The sequence below is a fragment of the Alosa alosa genome, chromosome 13 (assembly GCF_017589495.1).
Source record: "Alosa alosa isolate M-15738 ecotype Scorff River chromosome 13, AALO_Geno_1.1, whole genome shotgun sequence".
Lineage (NCBI taxonomy): Eukaryota > Metazoa > Chordata > Actinopteri > Clupeiformes > Clupeidae > Alosa > Alosa alosa.
Window position 1 is genome coordinate 21468963 of NC_063201.1, and position 21028 is coordinate 21489990.

The following is a 21028-nucleotide window of genomic DNA, read 5'->3' on the forward strand; positions in this document are numbered from 1 at the left end:
ATTACCACTTATTTCATGTATAGCGCCCTAGTTAAAAAATTAAAAAGCAAAAAATTAGGTGTTTTCATCACAATATCTCTGGCTGACATGGTCAAAACTGCATGAAATTGAAAGTGTAGGATCATTATGACACCCTTCGAATGCATGCCAAGTTTTGTGAACTTTCGTTCATGGGGGGGTCTTACAATAAAATAATTTATGTGTACATTTAGTGACCGTACACCAACAAGGATTCAGGGACACTGAAAGACCGGGTACACGAAAACTTGGTGGGCATGTAACCCCACATGGAAAGCATGGAACCATTGTTTTTCGTTTTGATCTGTAGCCCCCCCGCTGTACTGGACCCCCCGAAAGGAGGGTAGGGCAGACACAGTTTTCTGTGAATATCTTGAGAACCGTAGGGCCTAGGATGACCAATTTTTTTCCGTATGTTTGCCTCCAGGGGTCATGTTAACCCATTCCATGTGCACACATGTGCATAAACAGATACACACGCACACACATACATTCACAGTAATCATCATAATGACACATACTCACCCAGTAGACATATGCACGCATGCATGCACATGCACAAACACACACACGCAGGCAAACACACAAGCACGCACACACACACCCACACACATAAACATAAACGCGTGTACATGCACACAATTCAAGAATTTCTCAGAATTATGAACAGGCAAGATGGGGGTGGGGTTGTATAAAATGAATTTTACATGTGAAATCTATGAACTAATCATGTTTTGGTACTTGTTGTCTAGCAGATACCAGTGAGAATTGAGTGTGGATAATGCAATTTAGTGAGACAGTTAGAATCATATTGGCCTTTCAGCGTGATTTATTTTTGTGGAAGAAATGTGCTGGACTGGGCGGCGGTCATATTTTGTACCGCTCCGCGGTACATCAAGTTTGTTTATTTATTTATTTATTTATTTATTTATTTATTTATTTATTTATAAACAAAAACATCTCTGTCAGTTCCATGCCGTTTTCAACAGCTATCAAAAACAAAGGTCATTTTTGGATGGATGGATTTTTTGTGAATGTTTCTTCTTCTACATAAGATTTTAGTGATCTTTAGTTCATGTAATACTTTATTGTCAATGCACAAATTAAGTAACAGTAGTCTGAAACGTTATTGTTAATGCATAAATTAAGTAACAGTAGTCTGAAACGAAATGCTGTTTTACATCTAACCAGTGGTGAAAATAACTGACATGTCCAAATGGGCCTTGATGAAATGCATTCCGCTAGACTGTTCATACACATTTTAACGGGCCAAAGTTGAAGAGCTGTTGTCCGTTATTGTTCGTTGCAAATATAGGCTGATTCATGTTCCCTTGCATTGTGTAACTGAGGTCCATGGCTAGTCTGGCTTTCACCAGACCAAGCTCAATCTTTTAAGAAATCCAAAATAAATAGCGGGAGGCAGATCAGGCTGGGTTCACCCAGCCTAGTCCATAGGCAACCGATATTGTTTAATTTTCCGATTGAGATATCCACGCTCTGGCTATTCTAAATGCAAAATGCATCAGGGAGTTATGACAAAACTGTAACTAACAAACTGGATCCTAATAGAAAGCTGTTAGCTTCCCTAAGCTACAGGTAGGCTTATAAGGTAGGCCTATTTACAACATAAATTGTCAATAGGCTATGCTGGTGACCCAAATAAAATCTCCTTTGAAACCAATGGCTTCGCCTTACAGTATCAAGCGGGACTTAAACTGCCATATCGTGGCGAAAAGTTGTAATAATTCACGCAGCTCCATGAGTCAAGGAAAGCCGAATGAAGTAGCCACTTCTAAATGGGACCCACTACACAGTAGCTTAAGGTGTGTTGCTAAAGCAGCCATAATGAAATGAAGGTGTCATTGTTTGGATACTTCACACACACATGCTTTTTTTAATTTCACAGACTACAACTACCAAGCTGGAATCAAAGCACATCGATTCCCCTCTCACACCCTGCCGCACTTAAAACAAAATAAACAGGCGCCTCAGTCTCCGCGATGTATAGGCAAAACTGCATCAGACCGGTGTAACGTTGGTAAATCTTCCATTGCACAGAATGATTTTTTGTAGCAAGTGCAACAAATGACAGTCGAAAGATACAATTACAGTGCTGCTATTAATTTGCTTGGTATAACCGCATTTATAGTTTTCTACAAATGCAATCAATCAAATTGGCCTCCATCACTCAACCAACGCTAAAGGTAACATTACCCTAGGTCCTTATTGATATTATAAGATTAACGCATTCTGCAGTAAAACCAAGCATGTCCGATAAACATCCTCAGATTTATTTCGGGCTTCAAGAAGAAATGGAAATTACATTTCATGTGAACATTGTCCTATCCTTATTAGACGTTCTCTGCGGTAAACAGTCCTTGTAGGAAGCGTCCATTGTTTTTCCAACCCACTTTTAACTTCCAACAAAATTACGTCTCACTGCAACGATGCTACTGAATTTGTAATTATGTATCGGCCGTTCTAATACCAATAGTATGTGGGTGCCTGTGTGTGTGTGCATGTGTATATGTGTGCACCGCCATCTACAGGCCAATGAGTGTACAGTCACTAAATGTATACATAACCTAATTTTTTTAGGACCCCCCCATGGATGAAATTTTACGAAACTTGGCATACCCCCAGAGAATGCCAGTTCAATCATACACATAAAATTTGGTGCAGTTCTGAACATCTTAACTGAAGATGGGGGCGATTAAAGCAGAATAATATTGCATTTTCATTTTTTACTGGGGGTGCAAATCACAAATTAGTGATTATGGGCCGGGTTGATGTGGGCCCTTGAGACCAACATAGACCATAAAAAGATTCTTCATCCCTCAGTGCCACGGTTCAGGTAGTTATTTAGGAAAAAAACTGCTTTTTTGCGGTTCGGGGCCCAGCACGGGGAGGGCCCCAGGGACCTAAAACAAATTTTTCTGTGCAAAAGCCTAGTGGGGCTACATACCCACCAAATTTCATGTGCCCCGTGGTTCGTGTCCCGGTATCATTGACCAAAAATTCAGGAAGTAGATGACGGGGGGGGGGGGGACTTTGACAATCCCTATATGACCGCTTCGCTAGCGGCGGTCATAATAATAACATAGGAAATTAATGTGACTGATACAATAAAGAAGCAACTCATAGGTTGCATGGAGCAGTATAGCAGTTTCTTGTCTGTTAGCCTCACTGTGTATGGTTTATATTCTGACAATACTGCCAAGTAGCATACAGAATACAGAACCCACACACACACACACACACACACACACACACACACACACACACACACACACACACACGCACACACACGCAAGCACACACACGCATGCACGCACACATATACACACACACTCATGCACACGCACTCACACACACTGTGTGTGTGTGCAGTGTTTCCCCTACAATGTATTCAGCAGCGGCACAGCGCCGCTCCTGGAATTCAAGCACCACTGCAAAAAAACTTCAGGAACAGCTGCCATTCATTTCATGTCAACAAATAATAGTAGGCTAACGTTGAAGGCGCAGTCAGGGATTCCACAGGAGATCACGCTTGTTTGTGTTTATGTTTAAGTTTATTAGCAGACGCAATTTTCTGCAAAAACGTAGCATACATTATGTTAACCAAGGAACCAAATTAAACACGCCAGCGAGATAGCTCGCCCCTACCTTCAGTAGCCTATTCCTAGATAAATTCCACGCATTGTTTCGTTTTTGTTTGTGATACAGGCAATGCTTTCAAGCCCTGTGTTGCTAACATACCTAGGCTGTGTAACTAAGGTCTAGCTAGCCTATTGGTGGGTTTAATTGAATTTGAGTAATAGGATACACAAGCATTTACATCTGAGATAGTTTGTAATTCCTGTAGAGCTCACCAAAATTATAGATTTTCTTCGAATTTTTGACCATTTATTTTACCAAATGACATGGGAAACATAATTCATTTCATCCACATATTCTTATGCACCATGCACAACAACGCTACTAAGTTAGCTTAAAATCGTGAGAATCAAGCCAGCGTCACGGGCCGTCACGGCATTAAAGGGACACAGGCACTCAATTCGACTTGCACAGCACCAATACAGTGTAATGGCATGAAAGAAAAGTCTATATAGTTTATACAGTGCTGTGCAAAAGTTAAGACACCCATGCTGAAATTGGCTAAAGGGAGGAATAAAAAACATATTTTGCCTTTTGTCTTAAGTCCTTGATTAAAAAAAAAAAATAGGACATCAATATCAATTATTTTTTAATGTCATGTATCGTAAATAAATTTAAATGTTATTATTATATATAAATGTCTTAACTTATGCACAGCACTGTAAATTCTAAATAGTAATAGTTTGTACAGTGGCCTACGGTGTACAGTTGTACAGTGGCTAATACTAATAATGTAAATGAAAAAGGTGAAAGAAAAACATGAATAATCCTGTTCAAGTACTGCAATAATCATGCTTTGTAAATGCTTGTGTTGATGGTTATGTCATAATTTGTAACTCAATCTGTCCATTTCTTTCACAAAATCCACCAGAAGTCACCATTTATGGAGTAATTTTTTCAAATTTTTTATGTTTTTTTTTTTTGGGGGGGTGGGGGGGCTTCCTACGATCAACAGCACCGCTGCTGGAAAAAATTCTAGGGGAAACACTGGTGTGTCTTATACAGAGTGTAGAAGTGTGTGGCTTGTGTGTAATGTTATGTGGTGTAAATTATGTGTGTTGTTAAAGGTTTTTATGTTCGTGTGTACGGTGTGTGTGTGTCTTAATGTCCGTTGTGAGGTACAGTGTTTAGGAAGTGTTTGTCTGACATAGATCAATAGCCCACCATCCAACACACCAGCCCACGTCAGCACACACTTCAACGCACTCTCACACTCAATACTCATAATACTCACATCACAGCAAGTATGAACAGCAGATTTCCCATTTCCCATCAGTATCACATCACAGCAAGTATGGACAGCAGATTTCCCATTTCCCATCAGTATCACATCACAGCAAGTATGGACAGCAGATTTCCCATCAGTGCGCCCCTTTTGTAGTTTTGTTCTGTAGTGTCTGGTGTCACTCTTGCTCCCCTTTGCTGTCTTTCACTTCTGCTTTCAAAATGTTCATTCACCTTTCCCGTCTTTTCTCTATCTCTTCAATCTCTCTCTCTGTCTCTCTATTTCTTTCTCTCTCTCTCCCTCTCTTTCTCCTTTATCTATTTTTCAGGCCCCCCCACCCATTGTTTTTTTGTTTTTGTTATTATTCCTTTTCCGTTCCTCCATCGCAGCCATCGAGGACAGAACCACTTTGTCTTTTCTCTTATTTTGTTGTTGCCATAGTAACAGTGGCTGCTCGGTGAAATGTTTAATGCCTTGCTTGTACACAAGGCTTGGACAAACACCCCCCCACACACACACACACACACACACACACACCCCGCCAAGATGTGCACACTTCGCTCCCGCTGGTTCGACTACCCAGGGCGACCAGAGAGAAAGAGAGAACATGCTGAAAGAGCGGTTTTAATTAAGGATGTTTTAGTCACAAAGAAAACACTTTTTACAGATGCTTTGAGTATTTTTGTCCGCAAGTGTTCATTTTCTTTAGGGTGGGGAGCCTCAACTGTGAAGAAAGTGTGTCTGTGTGTGTGTGTGTGTGTGTGTGTGTGTGTGTGTGTGTGTGTGTGTGTGGTGTGAGTCTTGAGTGTTGGAAGCAGAGCACTTAGTTATCTGGTCAAAAGGAGCTGATTGGCTGAAGGCTCCTCACACCTAGACTGGTGGGCCTTAGCCTCTGTAGATTTGATTATCATCTGATTGGAAGGTCATTGTAAAACACACACACACACACACACACACACACACACACACACTGCTTGATCTGTGTGACTGCAATATAAAGAGAGGTGGACAATAATGTTTGCTTAAAACAATTAACAACAATCATTTCATTAAAGTAATACAAACATAACAATAGCAAGAAACCATGTCTAGGGGTGTAAGTATGTAGACTGTATGTATAGATGTATGTCAAATATATTTAAGTGTGTGTGAGTGTCGAGGGCGTGTGTATGAGAATGATCTGAGGGGAAGATTATTTTGCAGAGGGAGAACTGGAGCTGTTTTATACACCCCACCTTTCGCAGATGTGGACAGTCAACTAATCATCTAGCCAGTGCTGCCTACTGTCCACGCCCCACCACCACACAGACTAAAGGGTTGTAACACACACACATAGACATACATATACACACACACACACACACACACACACACACACCAGTACCCTATAAAAAAACATCGCTATAAGCTTTTTGTCCATGAGTGCCATATGCTTCATTGGCGCTCGTAAAATGTTTCCAGTGGCCGGGGACACAGCCAGGAGCCTGACATTCAGTGTCCACTGGGTCGATGCAGCAGCCAATTGCCTCCTTCTTCCCCCAACATGCGTCCGATAAATTACTCAGGCCTAACTGACTGCCCGCTCACTAAATCAACCAATCAGGTGTTCAGCCCCGGCCGAGTGGCTTGTAAATTAGTAGGTCAGCTCTCCGCTCATCATTGGTGCTGAGTAGCTTTATCAACCCATCAGGTCTGATTCGCTCATCAATCTTATGATCCGTACAAACACAGGGCTGTTTTTTCCCTGTGTGGACACTCAGATCACTGTCAAGAGATTTAAAGTTGTTTGTAGGCAAGGCATGGCACATTTCTTTTTTACAGCACAATTCATACACATTGGCAGTTTACAAAAGCTTTACAAATACTGTAGGTAAAAGAACAGATCAGGGAGAAGCAGATAAAAGAACATGGAGAAATAAAGGTACTTGCAAGTGACTGTGCGTTCTGAGGAATAGAGGGATTAAAAGGATGAGGAATGAGAGAGGGGGGGTGGCAAGAGAGACAGAGGGCAAGAGAGAGAGAGAGAGGGCAAGAGAGCGAGAACTTGACTGACGGCTCCAGCGGTGTTTCATCTTCACCGGGGCGGCGTGGGGAGCTCAGAGGGCCTGGAGGGGGAGGGGGGTAAATTGCTAAGATCGTCTGATGGAGAAAAAGAGGGAGTAGAGTGAACTTTGACGGCACGCTCACTAGTTGGTCGAATCCTCCAACCCTCCCACCCCAACCCCCACTCAGCAGGTGTTCATCTTCAGGCCTGTAGGCCTCATTAATTACCCCTCCAACACACACACACAGACTGTCAGTTCCATCTCATTGTCTTAAAGAGTTTTAGCTGTCTCTGTCTCAGTTTAACCCACTGCATTGGTCCTCTCTCTCTCTCTCTATCTCTATCTCTATCTCTATCTCTATCTCTCTTTTCTCAATTTCACCCACTGCATTGGTCCTCTCTCTCTCTAATTTCTCAGTTTAACCCACTGCATTGGTCCTCTATCTCTCTCTCTCTCTCTTTCTCTCTCTCTCTCTCATTTCTCAATTTAACCCACTGTCTCTAGCTGATCGAAATGACATAAGCCTAAAGCTTTGATGTAAGGCTATATATGTTAAGCCTATTGAATAACTTATTATAGAATACAAATCATTTTGTAGAAAGATGCATCATCATATGAGATCTGCAACAATGTGACTCAAAAACAGTCTTTGGTAGCATAACGCAGCGTTTCTCAAACTGTGGGTCGCGGAGACATGCCAGGTGGGGCACGAACTGACGTGAAAAACAGGACAAATAAATAATAAATTTATTTTATTTATTTGTTTATCTGTAGCTTGGGCCCAGGTAGCACCCGATGCGCAATGGACGCACTGTGTTATTCACAGGGAAGCGCTCGTGTCAAGGCAGCTTAGTTAGTCCCGACCTACATGAGATTTTGAACGTTGTTGTGAGAGTATAAGTATATATACTTTTTTGATCCCGTGAAGGAAATTTGGTCTCTGCATTTAACCCAATCGGTGAATTAGTGAAACACAAACAGCACACAGTGAACACAGTGAACACACAGTGAGGTGAAGCACACACTAATCCCGGCGCAGTGAGCTGCCTGCTACAATGGCGGCGCTTGGGGAGCAGTGAGGGGTTAGGTGCCTTGCTCAAGGGCACTTCAGCCGCGGCCCACTGGTCGGGGCTCGAACTGGCAACCCTCCGGTTATAAGTCCAGAGTGCTAACCAGTGGGCCACGGCTGCCCCTAAGAGTGGTGAATTTCATCAAAACCCGTCAAAACGCGTCTATTCTCCGCACTTTGCGAAGAGATGGTAGCTGACCAAAAGGCTGTACTGTTTCATAGCGAGGCAAGGTGGCTTTCCCGAGGTAAAGTGCTGCTGTCGTATGCGTGTTTGAGCTAGTAAGCCTCTTCTTGGAGGAAGAGCGCATGTTTGAATCTGCAAACACGTTCACTAATGAACATTTCTTGACAAAGCTGGCCTATCTTAGCGATATATTTGATATTCCTTAGCGATACATTTGAGTTAAATGTCCAGTTACAAGGCAAAGACAAGCACCTACTTCACCTAGCAAATAAGATTACTGCATTCACCAAAAAAACTTGAGTATGGGACAGGTGCCTCGATCGCGACAGTAGGCTTATTATGCCTTTGAGATTTCTGAGCGAAATCGCTGAAACGTCTGATTGGGAGCCACTCTTGTGATCCCATGTATTAAACAGTAGGCCTACATCACATCCCTGCAAAGTTTATTTCAAAAATATTTCCCAACCAGCTCCAGTATGACTGGATTATGTATCCATTTAATGCAGCATGTTGGTATTTCATTGAATATGAAGAGTTCAGATGCAAAACCCTCTAAATCCGTCTGACCACATTTCTTTTAAATGAGCATTTAAAATCCGGTTCCTATAGGTTTTTGCATAGAAATTGATATTTCAGACCAGGAGGAGAGTGTTATTTAGTGGGTTTGGAAGTTACATTATTTGATTAACGTATACTATGTGAGGAGAGCATTCACTCACCATCTTTATCTCATTTTTGACATAGGTGGCATTTAGAGGCTTTTGCATCTGAACCCTTCATATATTGTACAATGCTGTAAAATGGCCTATGCTTCCTAATATGCTGGAAAACAGAAATATATGTGTTATGTATTTATTTATTATTATATCTGCAGCACCAGCTGATTTTAACTCTGTTGAAGAGGATATATTTAGAACTTGTCATTTTTTCAATAAATTTGACTATTTTAAGCTTGACCTACCACTTTCTTAGAGCGATGAGGGACAGGTGGGGCACAAGAATGCCCCCTTGATCAAAGTGGGGAATGAAAGAAAAAGTTTGAGAACCACTGGCATAACGGACATGTCCTTCTGTCTGCTACTCGTTGTCTAGCTGTGTGGCATTCTGAAATGTCCTTAAATTCAGGACCATTAGCCTATCGCTCGTTTCAACTTGGGACCTCACAGTCAGGATTATCATTTGTTTATTCAAAGTCTCAAGTCCAAAGTAGCCTGGGCTATTCGAAGTGTCAGTTTTTGCACATTGTTTTTATGTCATTTTGAATAGCCACTGCATACCCGTGTTTGTTGGCCTGTTATTGCAAAATCCGTGGAAACCATTTTATGCAAGAAAACTGCATACAGGGAGTCTTTATTGTTGAGGTCGGACATGATAACCATCCAAATATCTTGCATCTTGACCCACACTGTGCCTTGATTCAGTGCTGCCAAAACTCTGCTTACCCTCTCTGTCTCTGGCCCTGCACTGTGCTGTGTGAGAGGGGGAGTGGCTACAGTAGAGCGGAGAAAGCCAATGTGTGCTTCTTTTACCAATATATTTAACATTATATTTTCATTACTTATCAACGTCAAACTTAGCACTGCATTTACTCGTGCCCGTAGCAAGGCACCTGTCAAGTTTGAAATCAATCGGACGAGCGGTTCAAGAGATATGCGAATAACAGACGTTCCTGTAATTTAAGATAAGCATGTCTACAGTATGTAACATACAAAAAAAAACATCTTGCTTGAAAAGTTAATAGCATAAGGTTGGACTTTAAGAAACGCCATTTTTATTTATTTTTTTATCTTTAACAAGCTTCTTATTTGGAACATCAATCTGTGGTGCTAATTGCAAAAGGCTAGATTTTAAAAGTGATAACATGCTCTCCATTGATATTTATATAGACAGCTTGTGTGTGTGTGTGTGTGTGTGTGTTGGCTTTCTGTCGCTTTCTCTGTCTCAACCAATTACTGTTCCTTGCAGCCATACTGCTCTCCTCAGTTCCATTACTAGCACACACACCCATACTCTCTCACACACCTACGCAGAGAGAGAGAATGAGACCGTGTTTAGGAGGGCAGTGGAGGAAAGCCCTGAAATCATTATTGTGTCTGCCTTAAAACCATTTACCTCAAAGAAACCGTTGGCAACACTGCAAAGAACAGAGTGTACCTAGTGCAAAGACTTGAGGGGCGGCCATCTTAATACCTGTCCACTCTTTACATGATGTATGTGACCGTACAACAGCAAGGCTCACAAAAAGGCACACTATATCACATCAGACAGACAGACAAGACAGACAGACAGATCCATAGCTGAATCCAGCCAAGTGAAAATTGATTCGGCCACGCTAACAGGCTGCTGAGAAAGCACCAAACAAGCTGAGATTGAAGGCGAAGCCTGAGATTACAGGCGCTCTCGATTTTCACAGCTGGGCAGCTAGAGAAGGTATTAGTCAGGAACATGTCCATTTGGATGGGTGGCAGAAAGCACAGGACCACCCGAGCAAAACACAAAGTGAGAGGGAGGAGGAGGAGAGGGGCCAGTTCAGGAAGTGGAAGAAGAAGAAGAAGGAGACGAGGAGGATGAACTGTCGGTTCATACACCTTAAGCTGGTTGCCAGGGCGACGGTCAGCGGGCCAGCGTGCAGCAGGCCGTGGTGGTCAGAGGCCACAGGGCTTGTGTGTGTAGAGCATTTCTTGCGGAAGGCGCAGGCTAACAGGAGCTGTGGGTGGAAGCGTACGTGGGCATGCAATTTGTGTTTTATGTGTATGCTTGTGTGCACATGTGTATGGGGGCAACACCTGTATACATAATCTACTATAGACTATAATAATAGACTAAACCAACCTATTAACCAAAAGCAGCTTTAAATAGCGTTTGCAAGCCAGCTTTGCCGACAAAGGGTAATCTATCTGATTAGATATCAGTTACTGGATCTGTTGTATTCCTCTTTACATGCCAGTGGAACTCAATTTAGTGAAGCCTTTAGACTGACACAGCCGACCTACACACCACAACACACACACAAACACACATGCAAACACAGCCACACAAACACCACAACACACACAAACACACATGCAAACACAGCCACACAAACACCACAACACACAAACACTCGCACAGCTGATTCCTAAACTACAGTATTAAATACATTTATTGCCGCTTTTGTAAGGTAATTAAACGGAGCACTTTGGCCCACTACCTGTGTGCCAGAGCTTCCATTTAGATTAGCCGCAGTCTAATTAAGCACAAGCTTGCCTCTTCTTCCCTCTTCCAGCACTAGTCTCTAATGGCTGGCCAGATTGATTTAAATGCAAACTAGAGAGGATTTAATGAACTGCTTGCTCTCTGTGCATTCTCTCTCTCTCTCACTCTCTTTCTCTCACTCTCTTTGCACCCTCAATTCACTCTGCTCTCTCCCTCTCTCTCTCTCTCACTCTCTCTCTGCCTTGCTAAGTATTTAAAAGGAATTTTCTCACTCGCTGACAGGTTGGCAAACATCTCGGAGGGCCATTCTTTTTCACATGGTTGTTTGTGTTGTGTTTTTAATCACCTTTTGAAAGTGTTACCTCGCCACATTAGAATAACAGCATTAGAGAGAACTGCAGATCAAACAGAGTTCCCCTTTGGAATATCAGAAATGGCTGCCCCTGTAAATATCTTTTTTTCTTTTTAATTTTTGAATCTATGTGGCAGGTCTGTAATAAACACCCCCATTGCCTCCTGTGAATTAACATTACAGAGGTCTCCTGCTCGCTTGTTTGAAGTGTGAAAGTGTAAGACAAACCTGACAGGAAGAGGTATTGTCCTGCAGTGACCAGTCCAACAAATGAGGTTGCTGACCCTGTCGGAGATGTGTGATGGGCAGTTAATGACGTGGGCAGATAAATAGTTTGTGCATATGGGTTCCCATGGGACAGTGACCCTTGACTGGCTGCGCGGGGCCCATGGATAGGTTTATCAGGGTATCGACAGTGACACAGACCATTGGCAGATAGCTTGGGTTATCGATCGCCTATTGACTTCACCGCCGAAGGGTCACCCCGGTGGCATGTCATTGATTGCCTGAGATTAGTTGAGTTTGCTTACAGCACAGAGAGGATTGGTGTAAGACACATGGAGATTCAGTGAGACTTAGGCATCCAAGCCATCGAAGGGCACGGTGGCATCAAACGGATGGTGTCAGTTGTGAAATTGTGTATTTTCTTATGGTTGGGCAGGAAATGTGTCTAGTGATTATGTGATGAATGTGTATGTGCCCTGTGTTGCGTACTCCAGCCATCACTGGACGCACTGGCATCGGACGGAAGGTGAAGTGGGCAATTTATTGTGGCAAGGCATTGTGGGAAAGCTTCAGGTTCATTCACTGTGGTTAGGCAAGGCATTGTGGGAAAGCTTCAGGTTCATTCACTGTGGTTAGCAAGGTTGGGAGAGGCAAGGTTCATTTGTGGTTAGGCAAGGCATTGTGGAAAGCTTCAGCTTCATCATTCAGGCTGCTTCAGGTTCATTAGGCAAGGCATTGTGGGAAAGCTTCAGGTTCATTCACTGTGGTTAGACAAGGCGTTATGGGAAAGCCTCAGCTTCATTCTCTGCCAATGTGTTCTGTGTTGATGCATACACTTTGCAATCTGTATTGGTAAATTGTTGTGGTTGTGCGTGTCCTGTGATTTGATCCCCCCCCCCAGATGCTGGTGACCACGCCAGAGAAGTGGGACGTGGTGACGCGCAAGAGCGTGGGCGACGTGGCGCTCTCTCAAGTGGTGCGGCTGCTCATCCTGGACGAGGTGCACCTGCTCCACGAGGACCGAGGACCTGTGCTGGAGAGCCTGGTGGCTCGCACCCTCCGACAGGTACGTCTGCCGTGGTGCACCTGGACACCCCTGTGCACACCTGCAGCTCAGGACACTGAAATAGCATGTCTCATGGGTAAATGGAGGTGTCTGCTAGACTTGGCAGTACAGTGGGAAAGGGATTACTCATGCGACTCTGACCCTCCGAGATGAATGTTTATAGATGAATGGAGTATTTTTTTGGTTTAAATCAATACTCAAGGTAAGTTTTATGTTGATGAGTAACAATGTGCAACATAACAGTTCAACAGCAGTCAGTGCAGTTAACTCAATCCCTGACTATGAGAAATACCTTTCAATGATGACTTAATGAATAAGGGGCATGCCTGTTACTTGATCTGAATATGGGTGCATTCAAACATACTACTTGGAAAAGACTAGAGGTAAATTCTAGACTTTTGTCTAAACATTGTGGTAGTGTTAATTTCGTCAGATGAGACGAGAGGAAATATGTTCGTCAACGACCTTTTTTTTCATGACTAAGACGAGACGATGACGAGACGGCAGTAATGTCCTGAAACACTGACTAAGACTATCTTAAGATGCATTATTGTTGACGAAAAAAGACAAGACTAAAATGTTTTGCATGAAATAAAAACTAAGATAAAATCTATTCATTTTCGTCTACAAAATGAGAAGAGAAGAATATCTAGCTGTTACGTTTTCAAAATATTCCGAATGAGTTCATAGGCAACAGCTTTCCTGTAGGCTAGTCTACATGCTGTTGCTGCAACCCTGTGGCTGCAACACGAAACTACGTGGAACAAGAACACTGGAGATTTCTGCCAGAGTTAGCAAGCTAACTTCCTAAGCTTTATGCCACAATGCTACATACCCAGAAGTTGAAGCTTCTCATACAAATTAACATCCCCCAGAATGTCCATACGAAAATGTTCATCATGTAATGTCAACTATTTATCTAGTTAGACTGATGATGCAAAGTTTGCTAGCAAGTAAGCTAATATGGAAAGTTCGCTAGCAAGTTAGCTATGGAAAAGATGGAGAGTCTGTTTGGGGAATGTGTTGTGTTTAGCATATATCGCCATCTAGCGAGGCGGAGTAAAACATTAATATTTTGGCCTACTGACAGTGTTTCTCAAACTTTTTTTTCAGTTTCAGGACCACTTAACTAACCCTAGCTAAAAAAAAAAAAAAGATTAGACCTACAGTGGGCAGTGCTTCGACTTGGCCAGCTTCACTCGCGGTCCGCGCGTGGGATCACGCGGTATCACGCGGCTCTAATTTGTATTTTTCCAGTGAGACGCTGCAACAACCCAAACAACCGGTAGATGGCTCAAGTGAGCAGGGTGTCTCGTAAAAAGAAATGGAGCCTGGAAAACCCTACACAGACTTCACTACAGACTTTAGCAGACTGGTTTAGAAATAATTTAATAGCCAGAAATATGCCTGCCCTGCACTAAAAAAAAAAAAGAAATATTTGGTTAACTGCTTAGTGAATCCGTTTGCAGCCGTGAGAAGAAACGCCAGGACAAATTAAACATTCTGGTTTTCTCCGAGTGCAACGATGATAGACAGACATAATTTGGACAAAATATAGAGCATATTAACCTCCTTTGCTCAGCCAAATGCCTTCCTGTTACGTCCTGTTATCACGGAGTTACAGGCGATAAACGATTTTTGATGGTCACAAGTTTAATTCATTAGCTTTTTTTTTAATTTTTTTTTTATTATTATTAAACAGTTATTTTCATTTAAAGGTTTGACTTCGTGCTTATTCAGTAGAGCATTTAGTGCTCTCCCCAATCCCAGACGTTCACATTGCATGTTTGTTTGTAATGGATGCAACCGCGAGATAGGCTATGCGTTTGATGGCAATGAGTTGTTAACAGACATGAACCAAGACATATAGCCCAGCAGCAATCTAGGGACTGTTCGTTATTTATTGAAGGGGCCACCGGAGGAATTTTGAGTGCTTCAGTCAAAAGTTGCATGACCCTCTCTTGCCTGCTAGAAATTGTTCAATGACCCTCCGACAGAATTGTTAAAAAAGACATGACCCTCCCCTGCCAATTGCTGTCTTCCGCCCGCGCCACAGCCACACACTGTGATAACGTTCTTAAATCAATCTTTCCCGTGAGCTTGCATGCTACCAGTCCTTCCTTTTCAAATGTGCCTGTTTGCACAATTTCACAAATAATCATATGTGATTAATAATATGACAAATAATCCCTGTGCACGGGGACCCAAAACAATGCATGCCAACTTTTTCCGGTTTATCCGTAGGCCCATTTTAACTTTCCCCTGGCTGTCTTGCCGTTTTAATGTTTTCCATTAGAATATCCCATATTTTAATACTCTCATAACAGCCCTTCCATCGGGCCTACCATAACTTACCAACTCTGTACTGTAGACCCTATCTGGCTATTTATATTTTCTGTGAAATAAGCAAATGTATTTGTTCAACTTTATGAAGCAGAATTAACGATAGGCTACTTGGAACATAATACATTTGACAAAGGACAGATGTATGTTGCTAGTGACAAAATATTAACTTTCAGTGTTTTACGATGTCTTTGTCATGGGGAAGTGTTTTTTCCCCATGCATTTATTCTAGGTTACTGTCAGTGACTGCGTGAGAAGCAGGTTCTGTTTCGTTCATGTCAGTGACTGACGCAAAGAGAAGGGGTCTGTGTTGTGTTGTGTTGTTGCGTTGCGTTAATTTATTTTCATTGGGCATGCCGCGTCCCGTCAGCCCCACAGCTCTTCAGTTCTGACAAAGCAAAATTACTCCTTTTGAAACAATGAGTGCAGGAAGCAGCGTTTGTATGGTTATATTGTTTGACGGGGGATCCCAAGCAGCTTTCAGCCATAAGGATACTTTGAGAACATTTCAATTCACCCGACACTAATATTCAAAATGTTGAAAAACTATTTCGCATAGCCTATAAAGCAGTTTAATTAAATGGAATGTTAGTTGTAAACAAACGGGCTACTTGGTGAGGCTTGGCCTCACAGATGCGCTTCGTGCCTTAGATGGCAGGAAAAATCTTCACGATAGGCCTATTAACTAACCACCCGATTCACGTTGGCTGGGGGGAAGGGGGGCCATCAGACATTTGTGCCCAGTTAACCCCTGCCCCCAACAAATCACAGCTTCCCACCTCTGACAGCTTAAAATAAGTCAAGAGGACTCCTTACTCACAGACCTATTCACAAACCTGCAGCATTCTGCCGTTTTTGAAATCATGCAGCTACAGGAGCTTCCAATCGTGAGGAAGCAATTTTGCATTGTAGGCATAACTAACATGCAATAACGCCACCAACAACAACCAAAACTAGGCTAATCATTGTCAACATGTAAATTAAATGTAACATTATTGTGAATCAAATTAAAATGTTCTATTTTGCAAACGTAGGCATAGTAACAGAATAATTTAATAATGTTACAAAGATGCTACATCAATCCGTATGTTTCATTAGGCTACTAGGCTATATGTTTTGCCTTGATTCATTTAGGCTAGGCCTTTTTATTCAACTGGCTAATTTAGGAGCAACTCCTAAAATAATGGATGTGCCTCTAACTTTAGGACTCTAATTTTTCCACAAAAGTAATTCAAAGCATTTTAGACCTAAAAGTAGCACCTAAGTCTGGGACAGCTTGATCCAGAGGACTCCTAACTCACTAAGACCTATTCATAAACAGCTTTTTTTGTGGCATTTTCGTTGCGATGTTTTGAAATGGCCTATGCACAACAGGAGCTTCCAATCGCAAGGGAACAATTTTGCATTCATAAAAGGGATGCAATAACGCCACCAACAACAACCAAAACTACTCATTGTTAACATGTAAATGAAATGTAACGTTTCATTGTGAATCAAATTAAAATGTTCTCCTCTTTTGCAAACGTAGCCTAGGCATATGGTGACAGATTCATTTAATAATGTTGCAAAGGTAGGCTACTGCATCAATCCGTAGGCCTATGTTTCATTAGGCTACTAGGCTATTTGTTTTGCCTCACTCTTTATTCATTTAGGCTAGGCCTTTTTATTCAGTAATTAATCATCTTCCGTCCTTCAAGACTACTTGTGTAGTGCACGATTCTCCGACCTGTCACCGTCACTCATCATCGAAAAGAGGTGTTTGGAATTTCCGCGTTACAATGGGCTGTAGCCAATCAAGGTGGTCACTTCAGTCAAGCTCGTGCATGAGTAATGGCGTAATCCATAGCAACGAGGACTCACTCCTAGTTTTGGAGTTGTCTGAAAGGCTTTGTGAATAACTTTTAAGAGAAAACTACAATCTAAAATCTTTAATTTGCGATTTAGGAGTAGCCCTCCTAGTAGTAAGATAAAAGCCTTTGTGAATAGCCTACGGCCCCAGTTATTCATCATCTTCTGTCCTTGTGTAGCGACGATTCTGAGACCTGTCACCTGTCACTCATCATCGTAAGGGAGGTGTTTGGAATCATGCCAGCGTTACAATCATCAGCCAATCAGCCAATCAAAAGGTGGTCACGCTTGCCCATTTACCCAAATTAATGGTCGAATATTACTGATGATCATTGTTATTTAAGAACATGCAGTGTGCGTGGGGTACCAAAACATCTTGCATTAAAAAGCATCATAACGCACATTCTGGCGGGTCTGTTATTTACTGTAGGCTGCGCCAAACCACAGGCTTTAGCCTATTTTGGGCAAGCCTGCATTCATTCATTCATTCATTCATTCATTCATTCAACCTTTTTATTTATTCTGGGAGGGTCATTGAGGGAAGCCCTCATTTTCAATGAAGCCGAGATTACAGACGCCGGCTAAAAGCGCTCCACAAACAAGACAACATTCGAGCCCTTATGTTGAAGAATTGTATATAAAGCCTCGCGCTTAACAGTAATCCTCCTGCCCCTGATAGGCTTACCACAGCTGTGGATAGTGTGGAATGTTCAAGTAATAACACAATCCAATGTGTGTCTCAATTGTCTCCGCTGACCACCTCACACATTTTCTAGATTTTGCAATGAACTTACATGACACAATGCCATAAAATATGCCAGTTTTAGGACACAGAATAATGTTTGTAATGATACCAGGTAGGCCCACGTTTAACAGTAACAAGTGTAATGAGCTATTCATTGTCGAAGGTGAAATTGTCGGAAGGTGAAATTCTTACTTTGGAAAACAAACATTTGCCGATATCATTGCCGATCATCAGAATATTGCAACAGATTCTGTGTGTTCTGGACTGCAGGTAACTTGTTAAACCAGTGGTTCTCAAACTTTTATTTCATTCCCCACTTTTGATCAAGGGCATGACTGATGATAGTGGAGATAACGTGTTATCGAGGCTTTTTTTGCAAGTCAGCATCTCGACGGTAGTCTATTAAAAATATAAGTTTTCGATGTCCCAAGCGGAGAGCCATACTTTATTGTTTTTTTTATCTCTATGCTACTCACAAAAATGTAGGCATGGGGACATGATGAAGTAGGCTATCCAACTGTCCTGTGTTACATTATTGTGATTACGAGCCAGTGGTTTTCAAACATTATGATGGACTGGGACATCTAACTAAATGCAACAGGCTCATATCGCCCTAGCATTCGCAAAATGAGGACCAGTGTTTTGTCAAATTGCAAATAGCTATTGTTTTAACAATTTTTATGATAGTATGAAGTGCTTTTTTGTATAGGCTACTGTCTTAATCTTGGAATATGGGGAGGGGAAGTGGCATTCTGCAGTCAGTCAAATATGAATGTAATTCTGGCATAAAAGCAGATGTATTTGTTTATTGTACAGAAAAAATAAAAATGACATGTCAAGCAGTCAATTGACTACATTGCAGTCAGAAGTAAGGGCAAAATTAAGACACTGTTTTGATTGCGTGAAGTTGCGTTCCCCCAACACTGACAATAACACAGACAGCCAGTTAAGATATTTTTCGCTTTTGTGGAGCTGCACCGGTAGGCTATCAAAAGCAGATTTGGATTTTTGCTACCACCGTTTTAGTCAAGCCTTAAGCCATACCCAAGTAGCCTTAATCAGGAGCTAATGTTTTAATTATGATTTATTGCATTTATTGAATCCGTGGGGATTCCTCTGGTAACAATTACCACTGACAGAGCGATGTACAAAGTGGCAGAAGCGGACGACAGTGGCTGAAAGTGGTACTAAAGCTTCCGCTGGCTTCACGCCGGCGTGCTTAATGAAGTGAGCCATTTAAAGTTTATGCCCACTGTACTTCAACAGTAGCCTATAATTAGTCCTGAAAATACAGCCTACTCACTGAACCACCTTGCTTATTGTCTTTGCACTTTGCTTATTGTGTGATTCATACTGTATGATTTAAACTGGCATATCTTTACATAGACAGTGTTTCAAGAACTGTTTTGACATACAACTTGGTTCAATATTGCAAACAACTCATCTATATTATATTTTACCATCGTCTGCGCGGACCACTTGGGATAGCCTATGGGACCACCAGTGATCCCTGGACCACACTTTAAGAAACACTGGTCTCACGAATGACAGTGGTCAGTCCGTCTTTTACTGTCTTATGGTCAAAATCCCAGCCGAAGCTATAACTGTAGCTCGACTTGCTACTTTACTGACTGACAAAATATCAGAATGAGTAATTATAACAGGCGAAGTAGCCCTGTGGACACATAATATTGTTGGAAAATTGAGATGTGTGAAACACTATTTGACTCAAATGATAATCAGAAATAATTTGTTATAAAAAAAAAGACTAAAATGTGACTAAAACTGACTAAGACTAAGATACCTTTTAGTTTTCTTTTGACTAAAACCAGACTAAAATGCCAGGACTTTTTAGTGGAACTAAAACTTGACTATAACTAATGATAAAGACTAAAAAGGACATTTCGTCACAAGACTAAGACTAAGACTAAATTAAAAATAGGTGACAAAATTAACACTACATTGTGGGTGTATATTGCCTTGTACAGTATGTGTGAGTGGCATTTGAGTGTGTGTGATTTGCTTTTGCTTATGTGTGGATGTTTGTGAGACAGATGGTGTGGTTGCATTTGTTTATATGTATTTCAGACATATTATTGTGTGTCAGAGAGAGAGAGAGAGAGAGAGAGCGTGCGTGCGTGCGTGTTTGTGTGTGTGTGAGTGAAAGAGAGAGTGTGTGTGTGTGTTAAAAAAGAGAGTGTGTGTGTGTGTGTGTGAGTGAGTGAGTGTATGAGTGAGTGATACAGTGTGTGTGTGAGCGTACAGATGCAGTAGTTGACAGTAGGTGACTGTGGTTATGCGTGTGATCGACATCTCAGGTGTGGCGGTTGTGTCTTTCCCGTGTTGGAGGCCCTGCTGTGCGACAGGTCCCTGCTGATGGTGATTGGCGGCTCTTGGTGTCGGAATCACGCCGGCCGTTTGGAATATTAGTGTGATTATGCAAATACCCACAGTCAGACGCATGAGACGGCAGCAGACGCTCCAGAACGTTCCTTACCCCCGTTCCGTTCCAGCGAGCTTCAGTCAGGTGTCAATCTTGCACAGGAAATTAATAAAGCTGTCGTTCTACAGCATGCTGGGATGCTGGCTCCCATAGGTGACTGGAAAGAGGAGTAAGTCCCTTTTATTTAAAATATTTTAAAGTTGGGTACAACCAAGGCCAGAGGTTTTTGAAAATTGAGTCTCTTGATCTTTCTTTCTCTTTCTCTCAAATCTATTCAATTCAATTATATGTGCTTTATTGACTTGGCTATGAAGAAAAAGTGATATGTGACATGTCTATTCTTTGGATTTAACACATTTCTTCAGTATTCAGCACGCAGGGCTTCTGCAGGGTGTGTGTCTCATCTACTGTAATTTTGCTTACACAGTGGACCCCATATTTCACATCCATAAAGCGCAATAGGTAGGATTACAGTGTTGAATATTTTGGACCAGATTTTAATTAGAATGTTGATTTTAAATAGGTTGCTGTTACAAAGGTTTTAAAAGGTGTCTAGTTCCTTGAGGTCGTGGTTCCTTTTGGCTGATCATAACGTTTTGATTTGTCCAATTTG

General features: G+C 41.9%; 1 protein-coding gene across 1 annotated transcript in view; it reads left to right on the forward strand.

The window, feature by feature from the left end:
* Positions 1-21028, forward strand: part of ascc3 (activating signal cointegrator 1 complex subunit 3) — a 202360-nt gene that overhangs the window by 81057 nt on the left and 100275 nt on the right. The window contains exon 11 of the mRNA XM_048261920.1: positions 12872-13036. Coding sequence (XP_048117877.1) covers positions 12872-13036 — 165 coding nt within the window. The remainder of the gene's footprint in view (positions 1-12871; positions 13037-21028) is intronic.